We start from the raw sequence: 21,746 nt of genomic DNA on the forward strand, positions 1-21,746 counted from the left end.
GCGGGAAATTGTGGGTTCTAGTCGGATGAAGCGAGAGCAATCGAAGATGTAATTTCGGACAGCTGCAAGTTCTGCAGAACTGGGGAAGAGTTAATAAAAATGGGTAATAGAATGTAATGTCCATATAACTCGATTTTCTGTAAATCGAGTTACATGCAATCAAATTTTCAGCACAAGGGCTTACACATAAACCGACTCTCCGTAAATCGAGTTATGTGTAGCACAAATAACAAGAATCCAATTAATGTTGGAACGGCTTTCTCATAACTCGATGTTACAGAAAACGAGTTAATTTCAAATAACTCGATTATACATAACTCGAGTTATTTTTCTGGGCCCCCAGATATTTGGACTGGTCCAGATGCAGTCCAAGATGAATCGAAGTTTAAAGGTAGGCCTGCCACAATACTCGATTCCACTTGAATCGAGTTCTGTGCAGTGGACACTCACAAGAATTCAAATTCCTCGAGATTTGGAAAATCGAGTTACGTTGTACACATGCACCCACCCAGCCCATATATTTGGACTGGTCCAGATGCTTTTGCAACACTATTGTTATTTATTTTCCCCTTATATTCATCCTTGCTTTTGCAACACTATTGTTCTTTCGAAGGACTACTGCAACAAAAAAACAAAATATCATCCATTTTGTGTAGATTTGATTTCAATATAATTTAATTATCTTATCCAGAAGCATGAGTATGATCCCTCGAATTTTAATGTTTTTGTACATGCAGGGAGCTTGGCATTGGAATAGTTCCATACAGTCCTCTTGTTCGTGGTTTTTTAGCTGGCAAAGGAGCCGTGGAAAATTTGGCTGCAAATAGCGTATTGGTACATATTTCACCAGTATTTTGTGTTATTCATTTGTAAGAAGATGGGAAGATTTTTCAGGAAACAATGATATTCATTGAATAAAACAGTACCTATTTTAGTCCTTGTAGTTTACAAGAAGTTCCAACTTCATCTATAGCATTTGAAAAATTGCTACCAAGTGAAATGTTGAAAATTTAGCTATCAAGCTTTTCAATTTGCCACATTATATTGATTGACACAATTGATGGATTAACTTCTCACTTATTTTTTAAACATCTAAATTTGCAAACATCAAAAATAATGACTAACCTATGTTGCACATGGTGTTATTGTATTAAAGTGTTACAATATATACAAAACATACAACAATGTCATCTAAAAAGAACAAAATCCTATAGCAATAACAATGTTGACCCCCCTAAAATAAAATCCAAGAGTCGCCATTCAATGTAATATAATTGAATGACATGCAAAAATGCCAAAATCCAAACAAAGCGCAGAAAAAAATACAGCATCACATTCATTTTAAAATACATATGAAAGTTCATCATAGTAATTAAAAATTTTCCAAGAGTGAAACTCTAAACATCACAAAAGTACCCAATCAATAAAGTTGCAAACTGGGATGAACAAAATAGGGATGAATAGTAAAGTTGCAAAGTAAACACACTCTAAACATCACATAATATTATCATCACTTTGCATCCACCCTAACCACTTAGTCTTGGCACTTGAAAATGTGGACGTTTAACAGAACACCGTCCCTCATAATCAGCTCAAATACGCAAACATCTCCTACTTGCAAACTATTTTCCCTCACAAATGCAGACCAACCAGCTGATACGACACATGATGAACCCCCACGTCGTTCATAAATGTATAGCTTCACAGGCCATAATCGGTCCACAATCTGGAGCTTGACAGGGAGTATACTTGCTTTGGTGTAGTCCTTGGTAAACCCGTCTCTTGGTAAGTAGTTGATAATGTCTTGGGGTAAACTCTGTACAAGGAACAATAATAGATATTTAACAAATATATTCCAGCAACAAGTATCTATTTGATCTACATCTTTTCACCTAAAAACACAAATAAGAAAAAATAATTCCAAACAAAATGTCCAGCCACAAGTATCTAGTGTGACAATCTTTCTAATTGATCTATGAAAAATGATAGTTAATGGGAGTTGCATTTCTAAATTACAAAAATATTCCATTTTAGTGAAGCTAAAAGCTTACCGCACGATCCTTGCCATTAACGTAGGATGGACGCATGATAACAGTGAAAAGGGGATTTTCTGATTTAAAAGCATTGGCTATAACAAGATTTTTAGCTACACCACCGTCTTTCTTAGGATGGGCTGATCCTGAAAGAAGTTGAAAATACGAAGTCATGCACATAAAATTAATACAGCAGAAGCTAAACAAATCAACCACTTGCTTACAAAAGTGTAACATTCAAACCTGAACCCTCTCCCCTATAAAAGTGTTTGATGATTTCAATAGAGCTGTCATCACTCTCATCATCTTCGATCCTATGAACTTGGAGTTCGTCGTCTAAAGTATAGTCTATTTCTGTTGCAGTGGCATCAAATATGAGTACATGAAACTGTGAATTTCCGACATATTTGAAAACCAGCAAGTGGCCCACGGCTACACCATGAGAGCTTGCAAATTCGGACCAACCATTTTGAAACCAAACCCCCCCAGCATTACGTGTCAACTTGACTTTCCATTTTCTACCATTTGGAATACTGAGAAAGGCCATATCTGACAGGTCCACTCCAAATTTCTGCACGAACTTATCTGGAATCCGCTGTAAAAATAATCTCCATAACATAAATGCAGGCTAGGGAAATAAACACATGCAATCAATCCTTATACACAATGCTAGAAAATAAAAGTTTGAATGATGGCAGAATACTTCTTAGTTACAGCCCCCCACCCCCACACAAAAAAGAAAAGAAAATCAAACAAAATAAAATGTAATCCTGCAACATTGACGTTATATTTAATAGCTATAACAGTAACAAATCTTATGAATTTTGAATCCAAATTATACAACCTAATCTTATAACCAAAATAACCATCAACAGCTGTCAACATTTTACATTTCTCTGTTGTTGTTGAAATGTAAAAATTTTTGGGGAAATGTTGTATTTTGATAATGTGTCTGTGATTTGGTTTTGGGGTGTTGGGGAAACATTGAAGATGACCCACTTTTGTTTATGGGCAGGATTTGGATTTAGACGTAGTAATTTTTGCCACTTAGCCACTTCATAAGTTTGTGAACTCTAAAAAACAAATGATAAAAAGAGTGAACGATTTCTGTATCCTAGTTTGATCCCAGGACACAGTTTCACAGTTTAAATGGAGTTATACATCTGTGGTGACCCTATAAGCCCTATCACATTTTCAAAAAAATGCCATCTGCTCTTGCTCTGTATTTATTTTTCCTCAATCTCTACCATGCGCTTATCCCTGTTTCATTTTTTGTTCATATAAAAGTGTACGATGCAAAAGTACTCTGTTATGTGACTGTGTTCTTCTTAAAGTGTAACCTACGTATTGCAAAATGAAAGTTTTTCTGACTACATGTAACAGATGTACATTTTCTCAAGAATCACAAATAAAGAAGATGAAGTGTATAATTAGCATATGATTTTCAGAGGAATCTAGTTTATAAATTTGAGCATACTTACAAGCTTTCCTTCTTGAACAGCATTCGGCAGAATAATCTTGAAAAAGTGTGGGGACCGATCAGCAGGACCATCGTCGTTGTCTCTCCGCCATTGAGAAGCCATTGTTCTGGTTCTCCAAACTTTCGCTGAGAAGAAGTTGAACAGTTGCTGCTTCGTACGTTTGAGCACTAAATAGTGGGTTGGTCATACACATAACCCGATTATTAAGAAATCGAGTTATGTGTACTGGGACTAAAAGGAGTCCATGCTGTGCGCAGTGTATCTCAGAGGAATCCATGTTGTGTGTGGTAGTTTGGAAGTAACTCCATTTGAAGTAACTCGATATCCTGAACATCAGGTTAAAGTAGAATTACTCGATACTAAAGAAATCGAGTTACATGCGAATAACTCGCTTATAAAGAAATCGAGTTAAGATAATTGGACTAGTCTCGAGGCAGTCCAAGAGGAATCTAACTGTAGACACGTCTTCAACGTACCTCGAAGCTAGAGAAATCGAGTTCTTCTGAACGTAACTCGGTAATACGTAAATCGAGTTACGTTGACTGGTCCAGAGGCAATCCAAGAGGAATCTACATGTAGAAAATGGTCTTCACCGTATCTCAACGTTACAGATCTCGAGTTTCTCTCAACATAACTCGGTAATAAGTAACTCGAGTTACGGTGACCGGGCTTCCCCACCCAGCCCAGATAATTGGACTGGCCCAGAGGCAGTCCAAAAGGAATCTAAGTGTAGACAATGGTGATCAACGTATCTCGATGCTATATATATCGAGTTCCTTTCAACATAACTCGGTAACAACTAAATCGAGTTAAGTTGACTGGGCTTCCTGACCCAGCCCAGATAATTGGACTAGTCCAGAGGCAATCCAAGAGGAATCTAAGTGTAGACAATGGTCTTCAACGTATCTCGATGCTAAAGATATTGAGTTATTTTCAACATAACTCGGTAATAACTTAATCGAGTTACGTTGACTGGCTTCCCGACCTAGCCTAGATATTTGGACTGGTCTAGAGGCAGTCCAAGAGGAATCTAAGTGTGCACAATGGTCTTCAACGTATCTCGAAGCTACAAATAGCGAGTTCTTCTCAACATAACTCGGTTATAAGGAAATCGAGTTACCTTGACTGGGCTCAAACACCCAGTCCAGCTATTTGGACTGGTCCAGATACAATCCAAGAGGAATCTAGCTGTGTAGAGTGCTCTCCAACGTAACTCGGTACCCTATAAATCGAGTTATGTTGAACGTAACTCGGATCTAGAGAAATCGAGTAACCCAGATACTTGACAATTGAGAATGGATACAGTCGAAGGGGATTGAAAATGGACTGCAACGTAACTCGTTAGCTGGAAAATCGAGTTTCATTTAGCATAACCTTTCTACTTGTAGTTTTGCTTGCGACTTGCACTGTTCACACCCATTCAGTATCATGCTTATTCATAGTAAAAGTGGACCTGCTGACAACCATGCTGTGAACAACAAGTCATCCATACAAATCATAACCAACCACATCCATCAGTAACATTCCCCCATTTGCATTACGCGAATAAAAAAATCATCCATATATACAAGTTTATTTGTAAGTAAAGAGCCTCTATGCATTTAAATCAGTTGATGTACAAAAATAAAAAGTTCCATTTCTGCATTTTAAACGTTCTTCACAATTGTAAGTTGAAACTTGGACAGCATCCGCCAACAATGGTTTTAGGCAAACATGGAGTCATAGCATTTGAGTGACACCTTCTTTTTGTTCTTTTCAGAAGTTGCCTCCTTTCTGAGGAGTAGCCAACACAGAAATTAGTATACAACCCATGGTAATTAATAAATTGAATTGACAAATATAGAAGAGCATTCAGGCTTGCCTGCTTAAATGAGGAGTATCTACAGTTACACCTTGGCAACAATTACAAATCTGCAGCAAAACATATACAGTTAGGGAAATAGAGACCTCATGAATACTAGAATATGTACACGACAAACAATAAGATTGAAAGAACACCAAAACTGGGACAAAAGACTTGGAATGGTAATATGTAGGAGTTAAGACTAACTGCAACTACTTGAAGAAGTAATCACAAGATTGCCCAAAGTGGAGCTACATTTGATACAATGGTATTACTATCATGGTTCCGATCTACAAATTACTGCCCACATCTTAATTATAACTCATATAATGTAATATCTAAACATGTAAAGAAGAATAACTTATGTAATCCATGTTGTTAGTATGATTTGTAATTGTTACCTGCTACATAGCACCATGGCTTGTTGAAGCCACATTTCGAGTTGGACATGTACGACGGTTATGACCCTCTTGGCGACACAACCCACACTTCAACTTTGGTCCATTCTCAATCCACAATGAGGTTGGCAACTCCCTATCCTCGTCATCCATCTCATTGCGGATTCTCGTGGACTTGGGCCGACCTTTCTCACGGATCAACCGCTGGTTTGGCATCACGGTTCTCTTTTCTGCTGGCTCCGGCCATTCTAACCTATCTTTTAGTGGGGAACATAGGGATCCGTTGTTTGCTTCCCTGCTATTTGCCCCATTTGCACGTGCATGTCATGTCTATGAGGGAAACCCTATGGGTGTGATCTCCCCCGCCAGTGTTCAACACTGAAGACTGTGTCTCCACTGTATATAATCGTTGTTGCGCACTCATCCTTCTAACAATATGGAGCTTCGCCTTCTCTTGATTTTCCTCGAAATTGTCATAGGCATATTTGCACCACACTTGCCCCTCTTCCAACTTCTCAAGGGTTTTGTTTCGACGTTCGTCAAAGTATGAGTTCACCTTGTAAAATGTAAACTTCACCATTGCAGTTATGGGCAAGCTACGTGCGCCCTTAAGTACCCCATTGAAACACTCTGACAGGTTGGTTGTCATTGCCCCATATCGGTGCCCATGGTCATGTACAAGTGTCCACTTTTCTTGATTTACCTCCTTAAGATAGTCGTACGCAGCCGGGTTGACATTCTTGATGCAATCCATGGTGTTCTCAAACTTCCTAACTTGATTCGCAGTTGCTGCGTTCCATACCAAGTTCTTCAACGGCACACTATTGAAGTTAGTGTTAACATTGCTTACTAAATGGCGGAGGCAATACCGGTGATGGGTTAACGGTGGTTGCAAGTAGCCCCTAGTGGTGTCATCGAAGCATGATTGTATCCCACGATGCCTGTCGGATATTATACACAAATTGGTGCGGTCTGTAACATAGGTCAACAGGCATGCCAAGAACCATCCCCATGTCTCCGTGCTCTCGCTTTCGACAACGGCAAATGCGAGTGGATAAACCTCATTGTTACCATCTGTTGCCATTGCTATCAACAGCTTTCCTTTGTACTTGCCATAAAGGTGCGTTGCATCTATGCTTATCACCGGCCTGCAATGCCTAAACCCTCTAATACACGGACCGAAAGCCCAAAACGCGGAGTTGAATATACAAGTCCCCGGGACATGGGGGTCACACTTTAATGTGGTCACAGTATCCGGATCTGCATCAGACAATGCAGCTAGAAATCGTGGCAATTCTGCGTACGACTCGTCGAAATCCCCGTAAATACGTGCAACTGCCTTCTGTTTGGCTTCCCAAACCTTGTACATAGTTACATCATGCCCATGCCTTGCATGCAACATACTACGCAAGTCCCTTACCTTTCGGGTTAGGTCTTCCCGTACATACTTCTCAAGTGCAATGGAGATGAACTTTGAATCCATCATCCGCCCATCAGTTGGTAGCTCGAGGGATGAGCAACTATGGGGACCCTTACATGTACTGATAACCCACATCCCGTGCTTCTTGCTGCAATTGGCCCGGATTGACCACAGACATGCCTCATTCTTACACCGCACTACCAGCCTATTGGTGTCAGACTTGATGACCTTGTATTGCTTATTATGCTCCACAGAGTAGAGGGTCAACACATATTGAACAGAGGCTTTATTCTTGAATAGCATCCCCCTTGCTGGGTGGTCATCTTTATGCCAACTTGTAAGATGTCCTGTACCCAATGCAGGTGATGGGTCATTAATATTGTCCCATGTGTTTGAAGTGAACCATTCTGGGATAGGAACTGTTGTAAGGCAATCCTCCTCATTATTTTCAATCAGTGGTACATCTAAGACCTCCGCGTCGTCCACTGGTCCATCAGTATCAATGAACTCTTCATACACATCTCGGCTGGCATCAATATCAATTCCCCCGTCCATATCAGCTTGGACATGCTCATATGTGTGAGTAGACCCTCCCACATCATGTGTATTGGTGGCGCCCACCACTTCGGTGTTGTCCAAATGATCAACCGCACTACATGGTTGATTATTGTAGGGGAAAGGCGTGGAAGAGGAATCTAAGGGAGGATGCACGTCAACCGACAATGAGTGTGGCTCTTCCACCCCACTGGCATGCTGTGAACTTGCACTACCATGGAACCCAACAGCCTCAACAGTTACATACAAGTCGGACGCTATGAACTGGGGGGTCCGCTTAATCACTGCCCACATCATGTCCACGTCAGCATTGCAACCCAACGGATTTGAGTTGTAGACAACCTGAGTACTCACAAGTATCTGGGGGGCACGGTACACAATGGATATCTTATGTGACTCCTTGTCCAACCGTAGAGCTTCCATTATCTTCCGGTGCATTTTTCTCAAGTGTGTTCCCCATTTCAACTCAATGAACTTCTGCTTCACTGACTCGCCTTTATAGGACAGCCCATGCAAGTCATGGAAATACTGTTCCCCATCATAGTAAACGTAGAAGCAGTGACGACCCATGCCAGACCTGGATAAGGACAATTAATTGTGGTTATCATGCAGAAGATAGGGGGTTATGTTAATGCAACAGTAATATGTATGAATGAATTCATATGTCATCATAGTAATTCACCGTACAATGTTTGTTTATATATATGTTTATTTAGAATGATTATATACATATTTCCCAAAAGAATTCTCAAAAATAATTATTATATACATTACTATATAAAACTCGACATATTTAGGAACAATATGTATACAATATCACTATCACACACACACACACACACACACACATAAGATTATTCTCAACTATTCGATCATAAGAGCACACAATAATTAATCGTTTGTTGGACAATTTTTTCCAGGATTTTCAATGTATTAACAGTTTTTGCAATTCCTAACAAAATGTTTCAAAAAATTGGTGCCCTAAGCACATACATTATATGTAAACATACCTATACATGTGTGTGTGTGTATATATATATATATATACATGTGATCATATATGGCTAGGTAGCTTTGTTTATATTTACATATATTTGCATATACATACATACATATATATATATATATGTATGTGTGTGTGTGTGTGTGTATGTGTGTGTGTACATATATACATATATTTGGGAATGCCACATATACATCTTATGATATGGGTAAGTACATTTGTCTATGTATACATATATCTATACATACATACATTTATGTATATATATACACACACATAATGTCAGAATAACACTGTTGTAGAAAGCAATCCAAATTATAAGTAGTTATGTAAGTCAATCCATTTATAAGTAGTTATGTAAGTGAATATATACCTGTCAGGGAAGATATGCCAGAACAAAGAAGAAGGGGACCACAGCAACAGCACGCCTGGTGAGGATGCAATAATGACAAGGAAAATGGCAGAGGAGTTAGCAAACTTTGTTCACCTCATAGGCTTTCTTTTTCAGAGACCAGACAATGAAGGTTTTCAACACAGATAGAGCCAGACACGTGCATGGATTCTGAAGTTTGGGGAGGGGGACAACATGACTCGATATTACGGAAATCGATTTTATACAAAACTCGATACCACATAAATCGAGTTACTGTTGACAAGACATATTGAAATGACGGAGTTTCAGAAACTCGGTTAATCAGAAGTCGAGTTACATGTAACTCCGCATGCTATAACTCGATTTCTATAGAATCGAGTTTCAGCCCCATTTCCTCTACAAAAACCCACTTCACACGTTAGAAGGTGCAACCACATTCTAGTGCAAAGAATTCCCACCATTGCATTTTTGTAGAGTAGGATGGGACGAACCTATGTTGTGTTTAACGGTCGTGTTCCAGGCATATACGACAGTTGGCTAGATGCGAGTAGACAAGTTCATAAATTCCCAAACGCCAATCACAAATCATATAAAGATCGAAGGGAAGCCGAAGCTGCATACATGGAGTACTTGCATGGTAATGGTATGGGCGTGCATGGTGGTGCGTCTACATCGTCGGAAACTCCAAACATATCAACCTCAACTCCACATAGCACTTCTCAAAGCGAAGGAACCAACTATAGCAATGGAGACATTAGGCACACTTTGTTAAGGTATCAGTTGGAAGTTGCCATTGAGGAGCGTGACCACGCAAGGAGGATCGCAACGTTGAGTGCAAACATGTTGAATGAAGTGGTGGCTCATGTTGTGGGGGATGATGAAGTTGATGCACCCACGAGACAACGTACGGATGCATGAATGCAAAAATACGACTTCTTGTTGTGGTATTTAGTAAGATATGTGTATACTTTCAAGTACCATCTGTTGTCATGTGTGCTTTAAGTAGAAGTGTCATCGTTTTCCAATTGTTTCACTGGCAGATATGTATATATAGAAAAATAACCTTAATATTTTTGTTTTTGGACTACTTTGGTCTTATTCGGTCCATTATATCAACTTTGGTCTTATTCAGTCCACTGTGGTTTCTAGGAAAATCGGTGTACTACATTCTATTTACTTTATTTGATCCTATTCAGTCAGCTTTGGTCGTACCCCGTCTATTTGATTCACTGCAGTCCATTATTGTGTAGTTACAAAATACTAGATCAGCTTATACACAATGAGCCACGATTAACGAATGTACATGACGTAAAAAACAACAATGAATTGCATAACCTCTACATGAACGATTTGGAAATCCTCCTCGTTGGAGGATTCACTGCAATCCATACCAATCAAAGAAAATTCAAAGTTTAAAAAAGATAGGATTGGAATTATTCATACATGATAAATCGTCCAACATTAGAAAATTATATAAATTCTTCAAGTCAATTCTGAAAATTTTAATAGCCACAATATAGGAAGTCCAGAACAAAATGACCATGAATAAAAATTGACACCAACGAACTAAAAAAACAAATAACACAGCTATATAAACGTTCTTAAATCCCAAACACAGTAAATAAAACCCTAAAATTATGATGTACCTTGTAATATTATTCTGAATTAGATAAAAAATGAACACTTAAAATTTAAAAGTTACGTAAAAAGTGAACATTACATGGAATACTACAAGTTTCAATAAATACATTACTATATCTTCCCTCTAGCTAGCTCCACTGGACAAAATAGGTTCATCTCTATGAGAGTGGTCTTGCCACTGCCAATTCTGCCAACAATACGTATTTTGTGCCCTTCCTCAAATGTGCAACTGATCCCCCTCAGAACAAGTGCATCAGCCTATATTTGATCTGTTTTATCAATGATATATAAAGCCATATTATAAAGCCAAGTTTGAAGCAAATAACACAACTCTCAATCATGTGAAGATAAATACAAAACCAGTCAGATTGGTAATGAATGCCAAAGCATTAGTCCGCTTATTTAGAATGATTATATACATATTTCCCAAAAGAATTCTCAAAAATAATTATTATATACATTACTATATAAAACTCGACATATTTAGGAACAATATGTATACAATGTCACTATCACAATGTCCGGAAGAGCAACTTCAAATCAAGAATCAATCTCACTTCCGTAGCAAGTATGTTGGCAAGCATTCCTTTCCCATCAAATACTCCACAGGAGACAAAGAGGGATCATCATGTCTAAATTTGTTAGCAATCAAACCATGTAAAGCACTAAACATATGAGGATTACCCATGTCAACAGTTTGGTCAATTAATGCCAACTTATAGATCAGAAGTCCTATTAAATGCTTCTTCCACTTCTAACTTACAGGAAGCTCAAAGAAAATATGTTTGATGATCACCAAACAGACATGTAAGAAGAAAATTTTACAGCATCGTTAGTTTGCAAAATCTACAATTATTTTCATTCCCACATGATTTCAACACATTGCAGATAAGGATATATATATAAAGCACAATGAAGGCAAATAAATGGAAAAAAATACCTGTATGCCCAACAAAAGTATGTGTACATTTGCTTCCTCTCCAAAGTTTTAAAGTTGTATCACTTGAACCTAAAATCGTGGTAGCATAAAAATGAACCCCATAAGTTCATAGTGAAAGACATAGTTGGATCTATGCATTCCAATCTGATGTAACCAGTTCCAACTACCAACAAAATCTAAAACAATATCTAGCAGAACAGTAATACTCTAATCATATTATACCTGTAACAAGCTCGCCTGAAGGCAGCTTTATGAGTGCTTGGATTGCTGCCTTATGAGCCTCCCAGGATTCTGAAGGTTGGCCACTTCTCCAACGTCATAATGTGCTGTGGTGAAGGAGACATTAGATACTAACCGAAAATTATTGAGAAAAATGCATATACCTTTGTAAGCATAGATAATAATTCAAACCCAAAAAACGGCAATACACAAACAATAAAAGTAACATTCAAACAGTATGCAAATTTTTCATTAACGCCTCCATCATTTCATTAAAGCAAATGATGGACAAGATTTGATTCATTGGCCAATGACACACACAACATATATATATATATATATATACTGAAAATCATAAAATAAGAAGGCTAATCGATGAAAAAATCAATAATCAATTAAATGTTTCTCATTGGGTTCCCAATTTCCTACCAAAATGAAAAGGTAATATATACAATGATAAATAACAATTACAAACCCCAAGAAGCAAAAGGAACAAAACATGCAGACATAACTAAGATTTTTGCCGTTTTCAGCTTTGGGTAAGTTATATTGTGAGCTGCTCTAGAACTCAGAAAAAAAAATATAAATTCTATTTTTATTTGTTCCTACTAACGAACTTGTAATCAAATGTACACAGATCTAATCATTCTAGAGAGGAGGGGATTTAAAGGAGATTAAAAATAAGAAAATGGGAAGGAGGATGTACCAATCTAGGAATTGTAGGGAAGGCAAATCAGAAAATTAGGAGAGAGACACATACCTAGCCAAGCATTGTAGAGACTCGGATAAATGATTTGCTACAAAGGAGTTGGTTCTACCATTGATCCGCATAAACTTCGTCATCAAACTCTTTTACAGAAAGTATCAAATTACTTCTTCTTGCTTATCAACAATACCACACATTTGTTTCTCACAAAAATAACAAAAATAAAAAAAACAAATTACTCTCTTACAACCCACTTTACTATAGCTAACAACATACAAAAACACAAGAAAGTTTGGCTTCAAATGAATACCAATCCAGACATTTGTCAAATTGCAATCAAAACTCCAAGTGCAGAAAAACTTCCTAATACATCAATAAATACAATACGCCTTGTGGGTTTTCTCCAAAATATCAATTTCTTGACAACAAACACATTGATAGCCAGTATTCTCCCCAAGCAATGATCCAGAAATAGATGCACAGCCACCAAGATTCTCCCCAATTAGTAGAACATTTTGCATGCTTATTCCAGTCACCTATACACATGAAGAATAAGCACACAAGGACAATCCAGCTCAATGGCCTTTTCGTGTCCACCATTGCAGTTAGGTCTAAAAAAAAAAATACGACTTTCGAAGAAAAGTGAAACGTAACTATGCAGTCACCTATAGGCAGGAAGTATAAGCATACACTAAGGCATTTAATGATCTTTTCGTTTCCGCCCATATGCCCTGACAGGTCTAATCTTACCTGTTTCATCAGACACAACAGCATAATTAAATTAACATAATCAATCAAATGCACAGTACAAGTAGCTCAAGAAGATGGGAAGTGTAGACGAAGTACATACCATCACCGGTCCCGCAATCGGGAGCATGCGCACGCAGGCGTCGCGATCTCCGCAAAGCCTCCACCGGCTCAATGTCCTCAGCCGGTATCTGCTCAATCTGTACAGCCTCTCCGTGGGGGGTTTGAGATGGAGCTGACATGGTGGGGTCCACATGCACTAGAGGTGGGGTGGGCATGCCTGGTGTGGGGACAAATATGCATCCACCATCATGGGCAGATCCACTGAAAACTAGGGGCGACATACGAGGAGGGCCCTCAAAGTCCGTGCTAGCACCATGGGATGTAGTGTGGGCTGGAACAGTGCCCTGATGATCGACGGTATGGGATGGCCCAGCACCATCACCAGGCGTACATCGCGGTGTCCTGCCGTCGTCATCAGACAGTACCCAATCAGTGCCAAGCCATGCCTCTTCTACACCCTCCTCATTCCCTTCCTCGTAGATGGGAGCCGACTCGGTCGTACGGCTGCGACCAGCTTGACCACCTCCACGATGTCCACCCCCACGAGACCCACCACGTTGCCCGCCACGAACTGCGGCCTGTGTATCAATGTCAACTGCTTCTGCAAGCGCATTCGCCAATTTAAGTCGGCCTAGCTCCTCCACAAGCTCTAGTGTAAATGTAAGGTCAGTGTGCATGTCAGAACCTTCATCGCACCTCTGTATAGACCTAATCATCGTCCGAACCTACAAAACAAGGGCGTCATAAAAGCAAGAACGCAAGTATGATGCAAAACTTGGATAAATCTGTTCCAAAATCAAAAGAAAAAGTAGCAAACATAGCTAATGAAATCCTTATATTACTTATAATTATGAAGCATCTTTAAAAAGACAGTGTATAAAAGTAGGGGTTGGCCCCCCCTGTGCAAAAATTTATAGTTCCAACCCAACACTCATGAATTTTCAGTTTCCTGTTATGTTTATCGCTATGCAATCTAAACATTGAGATAATACTTCTAAAAAACACGTATAGTTGGTTGTACATAAGTTCAATCTTAGCATAAGTGAAAATATCATAATTTCACTTCTGTATCTAGGCTTCACCAGATTTACAACTCCATTAATATCACATTGCAACCAGGACACATATTTAGAAGTTATTATTTCCTAACGTACACGCCCAAATCAAATGAATTGAAAATATCAAACGCAAGCTTCGAGTTTCAATTAAGGGAAGTACGAAAATCATGCACACATATATCATACTTGAATCTAGTATAAATGCACATCTCCTTGCTGCATACTTGCAAGATTTTAAATGACCTTTACGCTGTTGGGAATTGCATTCTACCAACAGTTTAGTAAGGGACTTCCCAATCGTAGAGGTCATATCTATCAAGGAATATGTAATACATTAATCAGTCCTGGAGGAAAGGCTATCTAAACTATCATGAAATGTGAATTTATCACTACTACACAGAGTTGCACCGTCCATTTTAAAGTACAAGCCAACCAAAAACAAAAAGAAATAAACAAAAAATAAAATAAAATACAATAAAACCCAACCCAACCCACCCTTTGTAAAAGTTGAATGTAATTATATGAACAAAGGTGTGGTCATCATTCGTCATTGCCCATTAACCATTCCTCGTGCAAACAAATTGGATCAAGACAAATTCAGTTTGTTATGAACTTAAATCATGCAGTATTTTGACTTTAAAACATAATGACATGTCATGCAGTATTTTTTGACTTTAAAACAAAATGACAGAGAAACTTATAGAGATGTAACAACGATAATTATTGTGGACTTTTGCATGCATGATGAAGCTGCTGAGGATATTTAATCCAACAATGGTTTCATCCATAAAATAGGAATTGTTGCCTCACCATGAGTTCCCAATATGCGGAATCTGGTGTTATGTACCGCCTTGTGTGGCGATTGTACCACATCATGTACTCAACGAGATACGTATCATCATCGTCTAGGAGATCGGACCCACGAACTACATTCACTCGGTTGGCCCATTGCCGAATAAAGGGATCATGTTCTACCTCCCAGTTCTTCTCCCATTTACCCTGAAGGGATATCTTGTGAAGGGTAGTTGACGTATCCACGACACTTGGAACTGGTTGCTTCATCCCAAACTGACGGAGGACTCGCTCAGGATGATGCCACTCCACTATCCAAAAGAATATCAACGGCACCTCGGCCCTCCAAATATGCTGCCCAGTAGTGCAATACGCAGGTAGGGAGCCTAGCGTATGCGTGTACGGCTCCCATACAATCTGCATAAGTAGATTATGTTTGTGATAGTGAGACATCATACTAATTTAACATTATGTTTGTGATATGTAATATGCAAAGCATGGAATTTCTTGCTTCTAGTCGTACACAAAATCTTCAGGGATTATTGGGCAGAAAGTAAAAGAACAACAAAATTGACCTGCAAAAAATATTAAAAGATCTAGGTTGTTCTAGTCTATTTCCATTTTCAGCCCCATGTTCATATGCTGGACAGGGTTCAAAGCTAACTGACACCATCAAATACTAGGGTTTTCAATCTGAACCAAACTTAAGAGGAGGGTACTAGAGCATCCTTATGGCTGTAAGATGAATCCAAGTTGATGATTTCACAAAATCTTTTTATCGTAATAGAAATATTGTGCTACATTAATTGCATTAGTCATTAACAATGTTTCAATGAATGAGAACAAAATGACTAATATAAGGTCTACTGCAGACATTGCATTTCAAGTAGCACTTTATATTGCAAGATATGGAAGCTATGTAAATTATTACATGGTATGATCCTCATCAAATACTGTTATTATATTTCTATGTAAATATATATTTCTTATAAATTTTTGTGTTGGAAATTACGTAAGCCTTTTCAAACTAATCATGTCAATGTCTAAAATTACATTCCTCTTGAAGAATATGGTGAGCAGCATATTTTGCACGCTTCTAAAATTATATGAATAAAGTACTCGTTAATAATCCATAGCTTTTAATAATTTTAGGACTATTAAGGCAGCTAAAGTGGGGACAACTTAAGGAGTTGCATGCTGCAATTAAATTGTGCTCTCCAACTTTGGTGCAAGGAGCACGAACTAACTTTTCATTTACGTCAACAACAAGAGGTAATGTGTCAAGCGTCTTTATGTTTTCTCATATATCACTGATTAACAATTATTTGTTTCTTTAAACTTAGGCCATTGTTTTCCAAGAAGACAATCGAGGCTGTGCATATTCAAAATATACCACTTGAATACGTAAATCGAAGTCAAACAGTATTCTACTAGACTGTAAAAATATAACCTTCAATTCAGCAAAGGTAATTTATAACTTACAATGTAACAATGTTTTTTGCATCACAATAACAATGTTTGTAATCCTGGATACCCCTATGTTAGAAGAAGAAATACTAAATTGTCTACTTATTAGGCAAAGCAATAACTATGGTTTTAAGCTCATAACATTTTATTAATTAATTACAACTGATTTCACAAGCTTAATTACAAACCGTACAAGCTTAAATTTTATTTGTTTAATCAAATTTGTAGCATATATTGAGACTATATGGAAAAACAACCGACTAAAGTAGAGCGTGATAGTAATCTGGTGCAATTGTACATATGAAACTTCTAGCGAAGAGAGTTCGATCGTACCTATGAAACTTATATCTATGCCCAAATGGAGCTCACACACTAAAACCACCTGCAGCACCAGTGGCACCTTGTAGTCAATGTAAAGAGCTTAGATTCACATTGACTACCTATGAAAACACCATCAACTAGAACATCCCAAACGGGGTAGTGAAATGCATAAACTCCAAACATTAGTAAGTTTTTGAAGGCAAAGCAACAATTAAGACTATCTTCGGTGCTCACTCTGGCATCCTAAACAACCCCAAATCTCACAAAGGGTTTAACCTATACCCTGGACTCTCGAGTTCCTAGTGGGGGGGCACTAACGGCTTTGTATTTTGGAAATTTCACAGTGTGGACCCAAGCAATGACAACCATCCAGCATTGGACAAGGACAAGCTATGGCAATGGCGTAGCCTATGGTCACTCTATGACATTCAAGGCAGAGTAACTCCATCCTTTAGTTTGCTTAATTTCAAATTTCAATGAAAGCCAGAGAAGTGATCATGTGTTTTACGGGCCAATGATCAATAATGTCATCATTCCCTCTGTTTCTGTACTTAGGCCAAAAATGCAAATTGGGGTTATATTTTTGCTCTCATGTCATGATTACACAATAATTAGATAAAATTTTCGTAGTTTGACATTTGCAGCTTTCCCAACGTTCTAAATTTAAAGAATTTTATCATTTTATGAGATTTAACAGCCAACTATATTACAACAGTGATATCTAAGTCAACCACCAAAACTATAGCGAATCCAGAAGGTGTGAAATATTAATAAGCTTCAACAGTTCTAAAAAAAATTTCTATTTTAAAGCTTTAATATATTGAAGTATAACAACTATCAAAGATTCAAACTCTCTCTAAAAGAATTATGAGCACAAGTCTGGGCTAACCTGTTGAGCAAGACTCCAAAACGCATGTAAAGAGGCAGAAAGTGCAAAAACAACGAAGAAGACAGTGAAGCAGAATTCACGCAAGGATTAGGGAAAGAAAAAAATTTGGACCATTTCTCGATTTATGCGTGTCATCCTTGCCCAGGGGCCATGCGTTTTGAAAATATCATTTGTATTCTAATATGCCTTGATTCCCTTGTTCTGAAAAGACCCATATTTGTCAAGTTTATAGTAGGAAATTTGTTGTTTAGAATTTAATTGATATCTTCTGCGTTTACAATCATTCGCCTTATATAAAGTCTTAAGAAATATTGTTTTGAAATTTTTTAGTTCATTTTCATAGCAGGCTAAAAGTTCTATTTTCTCATGTTAAATAGGTTGAAACGGTGTATAATGACATAATCAGAAAATGAACACAAACTTTTGATTCAGTTAGTAGCTGGAAAGAATTTAAAGATGTCATCGTCAGTTTCGAAGATGCATCATTAAAATCAAATGAATTACTTGAGCACACAAATACAACCAAAGACAAATCTGATTATCTTTGGTATACTATTAGGTAAATTCATTTCTCATTGAATTATAACCAATTACATAATCCAATATGTGCGTCTTCTCTTCATTGCATCAGCTTAATAACATTTGTAACAATTGGTGGAGTTTTTGTTTTTTGGTTGCAACACAAGTTTGAACTCACTGTCTTGCACTAAACCAAGACTTCATGCTCAATCTTTTGCGCATGTTGCACATGCTTCAAACATCTTGGAAAAGGGACAATTTATTCTGTGTTTTTTCTTTTTTCGGTGTAAATCACAAACGTTTCCGTACATAATGAAGGATATAGCCAAATTCTACTTAATATATATATGACTAAATTTATATATAACCCATTGATTTAACCCAACTTAACCCATTGGAAAAGGGACAATTTATTCTGTGTTTTTTCTTTTTTCGGTGTAAATCACAAACGTTTCCGTACATAATGAAGGATATAGCCAAATTCTACTTAATATATATATGACTAAATTTATATATAACCCATTGATTTAACCCAACTTAACCTGAGTCATGTGAGTTGGGTTGCATTGGAAAAAACCCTTCAATCCAACCCAATTTGGAAAAAACCCTTTGATTTAACATTCAAGATTTTTTACTTTTGTTTTACTTTATGTAAGGACGAGCAAGTATTCATGCAGGTGCTACAAATGGAAGTTCTAATGTGAAGTACTTCACGATGGACATTCCAATTGAGTTAAATGATGGGATGGAAATCCAAGTATCAAACAAAATGATTGGATGGTATTATGAAATCAACTCATTCCTACAACAATCCAAGAATTCAAAATAAAATAAAAATTGAGGGAAACGAAAATAAAAGCATGTGCGGTGCATTTGAGGGAAACGTGCTCGGCCCGTAGTCATAAGAATTGAGGGAAACGTGGTCATAAGAATTCAAACTAAATTAACCGAATACCTGCTCGGCCCGTACTGTAGCCAGTGACGCCCGGTACGCAGCAAGGACGTGTGTGGCATGCTCTGCGGTGCATTTTGGCCCGCTCCACCTACCAAACATGAGGTGTCAACAAATGCTCATTACTGAACCTTACATTTAACAAACTTTGCTTTTATATTTCACATCCTTATACTAAGCATTGATAAGTTTTTTTCGTTTGTTAGTTTGGCATATTTTTATTTATATGAAAGAGACAAATAACGAGAACTCAATGAACGTACCTAATGGCAAGGGGCCCTGAGTGCACTGGTGGTAGAGGCGGCCTCACAACAGGGCATAATTGTGTCAACCTTGAATAGGCCCATAGCTGCACCAACAACAGTGCTCCTCCAATCTGCATCGCATCCTTCTTCGATGCACCACAAAGTTGCCTATACAGCCAGGCCAATGCTGCACTACCCCAGCTATACCGTCTTGCATTGCTGACTGGGTTGAGCAACTGCAGAGGCAGCAGTGAGACCCGGTCCGCAGACCTGTCCATGAACAAGAGGGCCCCCATCCGTACAAGTAGGTGGTAGCGGGCATGTTGCTGCACGACTTCGTCAGCAGCGTCCACAACTAAGGGATCAGCAAACTGTGCATCAAGCCAGGTGTATCTTATCCTCGCCCCAGCAAGGGTAGACTTGTTTGAGTTTGGTATCGGGGGTGGAGGTTTATGGCCCAACAACTGTTCGCACAGCGAACTCCAAATGTAGTCTGTCTTCCCAGTGACAGGCAACCCATCCACTGGAAGCCCCAGCATCACCTCCATATCTTGCAAGGTGATACCCATTTCTCCATGGGGTAAGTGGAACGTGTGCGTCTCCGGACGCCACCGCTCAACCAACGCCGTGATCAAGGTGTGGTCGACCTCCATATCAGGAACCTTGAATAAACCAGTCAACCCTGCTGCATCTATGTGTTGCATGATACGTGGATCTAACCCACCCTGTGGCAATACACATTTACGGCGTCGAACCTTTATCATGCCAGGCACCTCCTGCACACGGACGAGTATTGTGTTAGGAGATTAAACACGAGGTAATTATAAAACAAACATGTATTAATAATACTACTACATACCTCGTCAGCGGCGCAACTCCAAAGCGGACTTGACCGATGATTCGGCTGCTGGGCCAACTGGGTATCCACATCGGGTCCAGGCCGCACTCTATCTAGTGCCTGCATATCTGACATGGCAGCAAATACATTGTTAGCAATTTTCTAACAAGTAAACCACATTTAATATAAAATAAAAGCATAGATTCAGTAAGACATTATATTTTCAGCACAAGAGCACAAGATTTTCAACATCACTTCTTAAATAAATAAGAACTTGCCATAAAAAAAATTATTTCAGAACTATTTAAATCACTTCTTAAAGCTCAGGATAATTATTAATTAACTATTTATGAAAATATAAGTTATAACACCACTCGATTTGCCAAAACCCCTCATCAAAACCCCAAGCACATTTAAACTCATTAATGAGAAAATCATCATTGCAACAAAATTCTCATCTTCATTAGTAAATTTACTACTTCTAGTCAGGGTTCAACAAAATAATCAAAATCCCACACAAAACGCAACCTAACATTAACCAACATCAGAAAATATTTCAGAGGGAGAGGACCGTACCTGTAATCAGCGGCGGCGGGAACCAACGACGACTGATGGAGACTCGAGGAAGAGTGGGGAAGCCTGATCGCAGAGCGAGAGAGACAGAGTGTGGAGAGAGAGTGATGGCAGAGAGCGAGGGAAAGAGAGTGTACAGGGAGAGCGAGTGACTGAATAGCGTTGTGAGACGTTAGGGTCCTATTGATTCAAACCGCTGAGAATAACTCGACTTATATTTTCTCGAGTTATGTCCGTCTGCACAAACATTTTTTTATTGGGAAAAATTCGAAGTGCCAGACTAACTCGACTATAAAGATATCGAGTTATTCATTAAAACTCGAATTTTCAATTGTCGAGTTACAAAACAGGGGCACTTCCCTATTTAGTTTCAGAAAGAGGGCAAACGTATGTTTAATTTCCCAAAAAAGGGTAATTGCCCATTTTCTCCCTATTTTTTGTGATTGGTAATTTCTTTTTCTTTTTCTTTTTTTTGGGTTTTTGAAAACCAGGTGCTTTTAGTTTTATCTAAGCGAGCAGAGGACGTACAGGAGTAATTTCGCTAAGAAGTGAGAAGATTTGGGAAAATAAGAGTAAAGAAGATGAATCTTCTGTGAAAAATTGAGTGGTGTTGTTTAATTCATCCCAAATTTGCCAGTAACATTCTTTTCCTATAAATGATTCATGGTTT

General features: G+C 38.3%; 2 protein-coding genes, 3 long non-coding RNA genes and 1 pseudogene across 7 annotated transcripts; all 6 read right to left on the reverse strand.

Moving 5' to 3' along the window:
• Positions 1–1,534: 1,534 nt before the first annotated feature.
• On the reverse strand, positions 1,535–3,616 carry LOC115951586 (B3 domain-containing protein At4g01580-like). Its single transcript, XM_031068760.1, has 4 exons — positions 3,515–3,616; positions 2,277–2,628; positions 2,052–2,179; positions 1,535–1,816 (listed from the first exon to the last, which is right to left on the reverse strand). The coding sequence occupies exons 1-4, from the start codon at positions 3,614–3,616 to the stop codon at positions 1,535–1,537; spliced, it is 864 nt and encodes a 287-aa protein (XP_030924620.1).
• Positions 3,617–6,053: 2,437 nt separating this feature from the next.
• On the reverse strand, positions 6,054–8,300 carry LOC115951587. The gene has a single exon (XM_031068761.1). The coding sequence runs from the start codon at positions 8,298–8,300 to the stop codon at positions 6,054–6,056; it is 2,247 nt and encodes a 748-aa protein (XP_030924621.1).
• Positions 8,301–10,902: 2,602 nt separating this feature from the next.
• On the reverse strand, positions 10,903–12,822 carry LOC115952657. Of its 2 annotated transcripts, none has more exons than XR_004083505.1 (4): positions 12,667–12,822; positions 11,910–12,013; positions 11,688–11,756; positions 10,903–11,005 (listed from the first exon to the last, which is right to left on the reverse strand). It is a non-coding gene; the product is annotated as an uncharacterized LOC115952657 (long non-coding RNA). The 2 variants fall into 2 exon arrangements; XR_004083504.1 differs by having other exon boundaries at positions 10,903–11,016.
• Positions 12,823–13,057: 235 nt separating this feature from the next.
• Positions 13,058–13,497, reverse strand: LOC115952658. Of its 2 annotated transcripts, none has more exons than XR_004083507.1 (3): positions 13,463–13,497; positions 13,278–13,362; positions 13,058–13,148 (listed from the first exon to the last, which is right to left on the reverse strand). It is a non-coding gene; the product is annotated as an uncharacterized LOC115952658 (long non-coding RNA). The 2 variants fall into 2 exon arrangements; XR_004083506.1 differs by having other exon boundaries at positions 13,267–13,362.
• A 4,551-nt stretch (positions 13,498–18,048) lies between these two features.
• On the reverse strand, positions 18,049–18,159 carry LOC115954343 (annotated as a pseudogene).
• Positions 18,160–20,311: 2,152 nt separating this feature from the next.
• On the reverse strand, positions 20,312–21,267 carry LOC115952660. The gene is made up of 3 exons (XR_004083508.1): positions 21,080–21,267; positions 20,525–20,631; positions 20,312–20,441 (listed from the first exon to the last, which is right to left on the reverse strand). It is a non-coding gene; the product is annotated as an uncharacterized LOC115952660 (long non-coding RNA).
• Between the last annotated feature and the right edge of the window lie 479 nt (positions 21,268–21,746).

The sequence above is a fragment of the Quercus lobata genome, chromosome 7, assembly GCF_001633185.2.
Source record: "Quercus lobata isolate SW786 chromosome 7, ValleyOak3.0 Primary Assembly, whole genome shotgun sequence".
Taxonomy (NCBI): Eukaryota; Viridiplantae; Streptophyta; class Magnoliopsida; order Fagales; family Fagaceae; genus Quercus; species Quercus lobata.

Coding starts and splice junctions, on each gene's coding strand:
- LOC115951586 (XM_031068760.1), bottom strand. CDS start 3,616: ATGGCTTCTCAATGGCGGAGAGACAACGACGATGGTCCTGCTGATCGG. Junction 2,180..2,276: donor TTATAGGGGAGAGGGTTCAG/GTTTGAATGTTA, acceptor AACTTCTTTCAG/GATCAGCCCATCCTAAGAAA. Junction 1,817..2,051: donor TTAATGGCAAGGATCGTGCG/GTAAGCTTTTAG, acceptor TTCCTTGTACAG/AGTTTACCCCAAGACATTAT.
- LOC115951587 (XM_031068761.1), bottom strand. CDS start 8,300: ATGGGTCGTCACTGCTTCTACGTTTACTATGATGGGGAACAGTATTTC.